The sequence below is a fragment of the Mytilus galloprovincialis genome, chromosome 3 (genome assembly GCF_965363235.1).
Source record: "Mytilus galloprovincialis chromosome 3, xbMytGall1.hap1.1, whole genome shotgun sequence".
Taxonomy (NCBI): domain Eukaryota; kingdom Metazoa; phylum Mollusca; class Bivalvia; order Mytilida; family Mytilidae; genus Mytilus; species Mytilus galloprovincialis.
Genome location: NC_134840.1, coordinates 62,324,587 through 62,334,843, shown reverse-complemented (window position 1 = coordinate 62,334,843; position 10,257 = coordinate 62,324,587). Strand labels below are relative to the sequence as shown.

The window sequence follows — 10,257 nt, the reverse complement described above, 5'->3', positions numbered from 1 at the left end:
GTCACGTGATAAAATCATTCATGTGTATAGATCTGAAAGTCGTAAGATCATTTTAGATATTTAATGGTCTGATATTGAGGAACAAACGATTTATATTATAGGAGCAAACAGCTGTTAACATATTAAAAGTATGGGCGCTCAAGTTTCTCAAACGGACTATGAATGGGTGTATACAGAAGAACCACATGCAACACGAAGAAAAGAAATATTGGGTAAGAATAAATAATAATTTTGAGTGAGACATGACACCACTGCAGTACTATATAACTGAGACACCGGTATCTCAACACCCAATGTTGTATAAGGTCTAAAATTTTACCAGAGACATATTATATCTGTTTTTACATGTAGCAAGGATTTGTATATTTGATTTTACTATAAATATTATTGGATACAACCTTGACTAGTATAATATTTTATGACAACTGATTTTTTTTTAAATCTTATTATTTTTCTCATACTGTATACATGTACAAAAAATGTAGGTTCTTGTGGGCAGGACATTTTTTTAGCCCTTTTTTTCTGAAATTAATTATTTTTTAGTAAATAAATCACTATATTGTCTGAACATAAATATACTAGAAATGATCCACGGAAAATGGAAAACAAAGCATGAGAAATAAATATTAGGAAAAAAGTACTAGATGCTATTACAGCCATTTTTGGAGATCATGCATTCATTATCAATGGACATCTCAGAAGACCCTGTGGTAACCTTTTAGCGTCCGCTATTTGCGTCAGATTTGACTGAGAGAGACAAAATATTAATCTTAGCAGATCTAAGTAATTTGATAGCAATTAAATATAATATCCTGATAACACATAATTGAAAGCAATAGCTGGACATTGATATTGAATTGAGTCCTGGTTTGATTTTTAATTAAATGCAGGGTAAGCATAAAAATTAAGATTACCGACACGAAACACAGAAATTAAATAAGGGCACACAAAATAAAAGTCATAAAGCCTTGATGGCGAACCAAACATTAGAAAACAAAACACTTCAAAACACAAAAATATGTAAAACAATAAGGCTGCAAACGTTGCACGAAGTCATTATATTGAAAACTATAACATGTATAATGCCAGTAAAATATTGAATTTACTTACTTCAAGTTGATAAAAATAATAATTTAGTTGTGAGGCAAGAGTTAACAATTGTTCATGCAGAGCATGAAATGAAGAAATTAATTGTATATGCATTGTGGGGATCAGATCTACAATTTTGTATGTATGTATATTTAACCTACAATGTACCAACTGTTGGGAACTTAGAGCTTTTATTAATTGCACAGGTAACTGTTTAATTTGGTTTGATTTCAGATTGGGATATAGGATATGAAAACATCATTACCGGGTGCATACATTTACCTGATTATGAAATTTATTAGATCTCTTGAACGTTTTTTATAATTATACATGTATGGAGAGAATTTCAAAAGAACAAATTCAAGATATCATTATTGTATCAAATCTCACTAGAACCCGATGTCTTGAATAGGCTTACTACATTGTAGTACATGTATTTGTGCATATGAAATTAAATTTTATAGATGATCATGATGATAACAACACAAAAGTTTTTTTAACCTTGAGAAATACTTTACTTTATACAATATATATCACCTTGGTTAAACTCTTACTTCACTGAACATGTCAATTAAGTATGCTTTGTTTGTGTTTGGCCTTTAAATAAGAAATGGTGCCTGGTACTATTTTGATACTCACTTAAGACTAGTTGTAACAATGTCTGAATTCAGGTAATTACTTAAAAGGTATCGATAAAATATACATAAAGTACATACATTCAAAATAAAAGATGTGTTAGAACTTTTTTGATTGTACATGTATATCCAGTTAAAAGTTTGATTTATATATTAAATGGCACTCATTTCCCCTGCAATAGATTTGTTTTGCATTGATTGTTCTTATTCAATTATTTTAATTATATCTTTGTTTATAAAATACAAGTGAAACATAATACATGCACTTGTATCATGTGTAGTGAAGTACTGATAATTTATAACCCTTAACTTAAGAATGAATACCCTAACCACCACCCTTTTTTCAAGCGCAAATTTTTATATTAATATGAAGTGTAATATCAAATATTTTTAAAACTGCGTATTATCAAGCTGTTAAAGAACTATATGTGCAATATTGACAAAAAATATGATGAACAGAATAATAAAGATATCATTTTTAAATTACATGAATATTTTTAATATTAGTACAATGCATACAATCATTTTATAAGCATTTTACAGAATTGGTAATATTTGCAAAGATTAAGAAAGATGTATGAGGAATTTAATGAAAGTAGAAACCAAGAACCTCCCATCCCTACCCTCATGTGTATTGCATGAATATATCACAGAGAAATGAACATCAATGTTTACATTGGTATTGAATAATGTAGTCCCAGCAACATGGTCTATCATAGTGTTAACAAAAGAAAGAAATTCAATACAACTAAATTGAATTTTTAATTGCAAGTATTTGTAGATATGCAAATCCTAAAGAATTATTCCACAATCATTTTGATTATGAAGACATGAATATTTTCCCAACACAGTTGAGTACCGCTGCACAAAAATAAAGTTTGGCCCTATTTCACAAAATATACACAGTGACAATAGACTCTGAAATTATTATAAAGAAGCTAAAGTTGATTGGCTGTTTATGTATAAATATACCAACTTCAAATGTTTCATTTTTAGAATGAACAAACGATGAATATATGTAGTTATAAATTGAAATCCCATAAAAGACATTTTTCTTGTATTGTCAGAGGTGTTTTCAATTTCATACATACATTGTGTAATGGCCTGCACAAACTTGCTAACCTAGTACATGTGTACACTCATGACTCTATTTAAATATGTCGTCATTTATGATATGTATTTGTGTAGACTGTATCTAGATAAAAACCTGCGTGTCAACATTGTAATGCGTGTTTTACAAATAGTGCTTAATGAATGGATCAAGTTTTTAAAGGTATCACGAAGTACATTGTAATAAATGTATAAAAGTTTTAAATAGATTAATTTAACGTTAACACATTCATGCCTCCTTATAATTTTGTGTTACTGTGTTCTTCTACCTAAATAATTCTTCATATATATTATATTACAAGATAAGAAGACATGGTATAATTGCCAGTGAGACAACTACATGTATGTTGCAGCTGTATTGATTGATGAAAGTAACTGATTCAGATCAAGGATTTTGAAAAAGGGGGTTTCTGGCAAGACACAAATGTTAGGAGTGACATGTATAGTTTATAAAATTACCCTATACCAGTATATGAACATTGATGCTCCTTTGTGGAGGTGGGGGCTTTATCCATCTCTGAAAAACAACAAGTAGATCATTTAAAACACAAAATACCATAGGTACATGTGTACATGTTCATGTGTAGTACATGTATACCTAAAGATAGCTACAATGTACTGAACAACCATTTTTATCTACCAAAACAAATCTATATGAAAACATAGTCTTCAGATTATGTATTTATAATTGTTTTTAATATGACTAGCTTAAACACCATAAGATTGACCTGCATAGACAAAACATTCACTCACTCAGGATAAAAAAAAACTGAGATTACCGGTACTACAAACTAGGGATAAACACACAGAAAAATGAGACATAATAACAACTTTCAAAATCAATATACAATATATGATCTTTATTCTAAGTATCATTCAACAGCATGGATTATTCCTTATACACTTTTTTACTTACCCTAATAATTCATTCATTATATTCACTTCTCTTAGATGGCTCCTGCAAGTAGGTGAGATCAATTAAAAATGGAAAGACTATTATTCTGGTACTTTTTTACTTGCTAAGTGTTTTTTTATTATTTACATTATTATAAACTGATTTCCTGTTATGATGATTTTTTCAATTATTTTTTTCCAGCTAAATATCCAGAAGTAAAAAAGCTGATGGGACATGAACCTAGAACAAAATACATTGTGGCAGCTGTGGTGTTATTCCAGATTCTCAGTTTATATTTGATAAAAGATGCATCGTGGGTAACAGTGGTCATATTAGCATACTGTCTTGGTGGGACAATAAATCACTCGTTAACTCTTGCTATTCATGAAATATCACACAATTTAGCATTTGGTCATAGCTATCCTTTGGCCAACCGAATTTTAGGATATATTGCCAATTTGCCACTAGGAGTGCCAATGTCTGTTTCCTTCAAGAAATATCATCTTGAGCATCATCGTTACCAAGGTGACGTGGAAAGAGATGTAGATATTCCAACAGAAATAGAAGGAAGATTTTTCACTCGTACATGGTCAAAATTTGTATATTGTTTACTAATGCCATACTTCTACACTATTCGACCATTGTTTGTACGACCAAAACCTCTCACAGGTTTAGAACTTATAAACATAGTGATCCAAGTAACATTTGACATTTGTATATATAACTTTTGGGGTATTAAACCTGTATTTTACATGATAGCAGGAACCCTTATGGGAACTGGATTACACCCATTGTCTGGGCATTTTATAGCAGAGCACTACATGTTCATCAAAGGCTGTGAGACTTATTCATATTATGGACCTTTGAACTACCTAACCTTCAATGTGGGCTATCACAACGAACACCATGACTTCCCATATATACCAGGATCAAGACTTTATAAGGTTGGTACATAATCAGTTACTAATTATTTTTTTGCTCTCAAAAATTTGAGTAAGTAAATACATACAGGGTCAAGAACTTTCATACTAGAAATTTTCTACACAGATGGAGCAGTTTTTTTCTTTTGTCTATAAAATAGCAGAATTTGCTTATATTTTTTCAAGTTTGTTGTTATTTTTGAGGAAATGCTGACTTCTTTTTACTATCATTTTTGACTTGACAACAACCATATCATAGAAAAAGCTGAATTTTGCATAAGAAGGACAAACAAATACCACTGTTCAGAGTAAAATTCAAACTCATAGATCAAAATTAAACTGACAACAACATGGCTACAAGAGAAAAAAACAAACAATAGTATGCAAAACACAACGTAGAAAAATAAAGACTTTAGCAACAGTCTGTTTATTGTTTTACATAATATGTTAAAATCTGAAGGCAATATTTTCGTACAGTAATATCAGTTTAATATTGTTTTTGATATTGTAGAAAATCTATTTTAGTATTTATTTTGCACTAGTTATTTGCACAGAAAACAATTCCAAATCTTTACTCGTACATATGCATATGCTTGGATATGAAAATTACAAAACAAAGAGTAATTTGACTGGTGTAAGCCTAAATGGCATGTACCCAAAACAGTGAGAATGTGGAAGGAAAACTGTTATATACATGTGTAGTGTAAAACACTCAAGGTTATGTAAGCTTTAAAGGGATTATGTTTTACTTTCAAACATTTTATAATCACTAATTGTAAAGTGTCAGGAGAAAAAAACAGATCAATCACTAAATACAATGTGCATATATCATGTACATTGTATATAATAATAAATATTTATTTTATTATAACACTGGCATGTACATTTATGAATTTCTATCTTTGACACAAACAAAATTATATCACTGCTAATAGGCAGTTCATCAAACACCATAGAGAGTACGTATAATAGAATGTCAGATTGATATGCTAGTCATTATAAAGTAATGTTGTATGTATCAATTAAGGTCATTGAAAAATGGATGAAATTACTTTAAGAAGCACTGGTATAACTGATTTTTTTTAATTTCTGGACTTGTTCTTGAATTTCTGTTTTATGGACATGTGTTGGAGTTTGGATATTTCTGGTGTAGATTTAAGAAGATGTGGTATGAGTACCTATAAGACTACCCTCCAAGTCACAGTTTGTAAAAAGCAAACCATTTTATGTCAAAGTATGACCTACAATAGTTTTTACCAGACAAATCCTAATAAGATTCTTCCTTTCAGAAATTTTAAAGGAAAAAAAGATATATTTTAAAACTGTTATTCACATTATTCAATAATGAACTATAAAGAAACTACATTTTGAAGGATTTTAATCTTCATTTATAACAAAAAGTGTTTGGATAGATTTTAAAGTGACAAGATTATAATATTTTGAAGGATTTAATTGTCAATATTTAAATCAATATTTTGACTTTTAGATAAAGTATGATTGGATGGTAATCCTTCTGAATATGAACAAATATTTGAATTTTTGAATTATGTTTTGGTCCTTTATTTGTTTATACTTGTAAAATTAAATCTATACTGTATACATGTACAAGTAACACTCTGGTTGTCTAATCAAACAAGTTTATAAAGATTACCCCTTTGGCCAGAGAAAACTCACGCTAGTAGAGAGATGAACTAAATTAAAATCCATAGGTGCTATCAAAGCTGTACAAGAAGAAGGTGACCTGAAAGCATAGTTTTTTGCTTAATATTGTTGACCTTTCCAGTTGGCTGACTGTAACTATGCTAGGGTCGTTCTACATTCTGTTCATTTAAAAGTTGAATGAATCAGGAAGTATTTACTTTGATAATTTTTAAGTACATTTTTACTATGCAATTAACCATTTCAGTAGAGTTTAAACAAAAAAACTAAAAAAGTACATGCTCATATATCAAAGTCAATAATATCTTATTTACATAGCAAATATCTTAATTTCAGGTGAAAGAAATTGCCCCAGAGTATTATGATAATTTACCCCAGCATTCATCTTGGTGTAGAGTGATCTTCAACTTTATAACTGATCCTTCCATAGGACCATTTTCTCGAATCCGTAGAAGAATGAAGACTGACTATGAGGAGAAACATATAAAAGATGTCCAAACACCAAATGGAAAGACACATGCTGATTAGAAGAAGTTATATTCATCATCTTGTAATCATGAATTTTCACCATTGCTTTTTGTCATTATTGTATATAAGGTAATTTGAAGAAATAATAGATTACAATGTGAATAACAAATCAAAAGGCAGTACATATATTTTAAGTCTTCAGGAACTATAATCCAGTAAGAAAGGCATGACAGGGGAAATATTTTTATTTGAATGTTTCAGACAAGAATTGGCAGGAAAATGTATTAAACATGTATTGAACTTGTACAGGTTATTTAACCTTTAATACTTTAAGAAGGACCTTTATTTTTTACAATGTTATATAGATTCTAATGTTAGATTGTTTTATCAATTAGTGACTGTGCAAAGGAATCAGGGAAAAGATAAAGAATTTTATTTTTTTAGACATTTTCTTTATGGGTGTATGCAGACTTGGGCAAACCACAAAATTCACGAAAATACCAGTTTTTATATCCACGAAAATTGGTATTCATAAAAAATAAATGAATCCATAGTATTTCAATATGAAGCTTTCTGGAGCAAATACCTTAAAAAAATATCTTGTAAATCTAAATATATGTATTTAGATTTTTTTGCATTTCATAGATTTAAAAGTCATGTTAAAATTTTGATAATTTTAGTTGTTAATATGAGGCAGGCATTACCTGTGAATGGGGACGATGTTTGTTTCAATTATTTTTTTTGCAACTTAAATATAAATTGTTAAAAAAAAGAAACGGAAATACCGTAACGTTTCCGATTTTGGTTCTGTTGTTAGGGATTTTACTTGTGACGTTATTTAAGTTATGACGTCATGTTCAATGTAAACAAAGAAACGCAATGCATCTGGTATTGTGTTCCTTGAGTTCCTATATTTTACTAGACTAATCAAAGTCTCACGACAACAAGACCGGAAGAAGGAAGTAGAGTTGTGTGTTCTGCGCAGATCCGGAAATTAAAAAATTCGACAAAAAAAAATTGAACGATTTTGAGTTCATTAGTACAATGAAAAATTCGGGAAATTTTCCCGATTTTTTTTTTTTTTTTTTTTTTTTTTTTTTTTATTGAATTTCTACTGTTATAGGGGACTTTGTCCCCATATCATTGCTGTTACCAAAAGGCACAACTCTTTTTATCAAACACAAGTATTATAGAGAAATTGTGTTCAGTGAACACAGATACTTTTGTTATATGTTGAAAGTATTGTTTTGAAAACAAAATGTTGCATTATTGCTTTAAGTTAAGTTTGATTGTAAGTTGGTGCCATATACCACCAGTCAGTGCTAACATGTTACACCAATTTTTCAGTATTTCAATTACTTTTACAAGGTTTTCAACATTTTTAAAATGTAAATTCTATGGAAATGTTTTACTGCTGACATTTTTGTGAACTTGAATCTTTGTCACTATTTATTACTACTGTACAGCATTTGATGTTGATGTAGATAGTTACTGAGGTGTTTACTCTGTCAATCAAATTTTATTTAAAGTATTATGGCTTTAAAGATTCATAAGAAATATGTATTTTTAAAAAAGTTTTGAGGGGGAGTGAGTCGGGAAAAGAGAGAGAGGGAGTTAAAAAATGGAATAACCCGGAGTAGTAGGGAAGTGGAAGTAGGAATGAAGCACTCCTGTCCTACCCCCATTTGCAGACCAATTATTTTTTACATTTGATCTATATAACATTGTCTATTTTTAGTAATGAATTTAAAAAAAAGAAGTTTTAAGAGATTTGTATTAATACAATGTGCCCTTATTATGTTTTTTTTTTGTATTTGCACACCAGTTAATAATTTGTGTTTGCTTGTCAACATATATGCTGCTTTATGGTTTCATAATTTTATTTTTGTCTTTAGCTATCCTAAGCTAGATGGGGTTTTTTTCTGTAAAAGAGAAATATCTGTTCGCCTTCCTGAATATTGGATTTCAATGCTAGTCTGTGATTTCACAGTATTAATCATTCACTATCCATGCGCCACATAACCACTGCAAGTTTTCAGGCATCCGAATTGTTAAAAGCACAATTATGGTATTCTATCCATCTTTAAGTTGAGCTCTTTCATGAATAAGTGAGATGCAAATGAAAAAAAAAGTGAGAGGGTTATATATATATATATTTTTAATGTGACGTTACTCTTGTTATTGAATTGTTTTACTTAACTTCAGCTTTTAAACTAGATCTGAGAGCATAAATCCATCTGTTTTCCATTGTGTTTCATTAAAAAAAAAAATCAGGATTGATCTCTGCAGAATTTAAACCATGTGTTTTAGTGCATAATATTTTTTAGAGGGAGGGTAAGGTAAATACACTTTTTTGGATGAACTATATGATATTGCAGGGATAAAAGTATTTTTTTCAATTTTGATTGATTTGTTCCAGACAGTAATTTTTGTTAGTAAAAAGGATTACTTATGCCAGGTCAATGTCTTTGTTGGTTTATTGCCAGTAAAAGCTAATAACCAATACATTCTGTCTGCATTTTATTATTTAAATTTGTAAGTTTCAGTTCAATAACAGTAAGACAAGTCAGAACTTTCCAGGCCAGTAGATTTTTGTTTAAGGGCTACCTGGTAGCCCTTTTTACAAGTGTAGAAGTTTGATGTTTTCACATCCCTGAATGATTTAGTTATCTTGCCAGGTCTGTGTCTGAAAAGTTTTATGTTAATTTGTCATTATTTATAGATGTCATTATTTTATTATTTCATATAGTGCGTTTTTGACACAATTTATTGTTTATTCTTGTACTTGTAGTTAAGTATTATACAATCAATTTACTGCTTCAAAATCCAATGAATTCTTTTTTATATTTTCAGTAGCAAACACTTTAATAGTGTGACCGGTGAAAAATGTTCCTTTAAATGAACAGTCAATCAATGAAGTTATCTTAGTTTTTATTTATGATGCAAATAAAATCACTGTTACTCCTTTTTATTCTGATAGGGAGATCAATAAAAAATACATATGATATATAAATATAACATGTTCAGTTAACAAAAGCATTGGATAAAAATAGTTAAGACAATTATTTCATACTAGTGCACTCACTTTAGTAGTGAATTCCACTGGTTCTTGGCTATATTTTATACAGATTGATTAAATTCAGACCATGAACCCTTTTTTTTTAGGATAGAATTATTTTACTTTTGCCATACTGAAATAATGGTTACACTATTGGATTAGACATATTGTTTTTTACAATGAAATGATTTTACTTTTGTCATACTGAAATAATGGTCAGATCTTGTTTGAATTAGTCAATTGATTTTGAAATTCATAACTCCTTTAAAAATACCCATAGTATTGTCAGTGTTATGTTTGATTTTTTTGTCTGTACATTTCATTCTAATTCATGAGCATATTTTCTCATATATTTTTATACCTTCAACATTTCATTGTTAGCACTATACACTTACTATAAGGAGTGGATGTGTGTTGGTTATG

At 29.5% G+C, this 10,257-nt stretch overlaps 1 protein-coding gene across 1 annotated transcript; it reads left to right on the top strand.

The window, feature by feature from the left end:
• Positions 1-8: 8 nt before the first annotated feature.
• On the top strand, positions 9-7,225 carry LOC143068578 (sphingolipid delta(4)-desaturase DES1-like). Its single transcript, XM_076242760.1, has 3 exons — positions 9-212; positions 3,931-4,673; positions 6,645-7,225. Exons 1-3 carry the CDS (start codon positions 131-133, stop codon positions 6,834-6,836), a joined length of 1,017 nt encoding a protein of 338 aa, XP_076098875.1. The 5' UTR covers positions 9-130; the 3' UTR covers positions 6,837-7,225.
• The last annotated feature ends 3,032 nt before the right edge of the window (positions 7,226-10,257 follow it).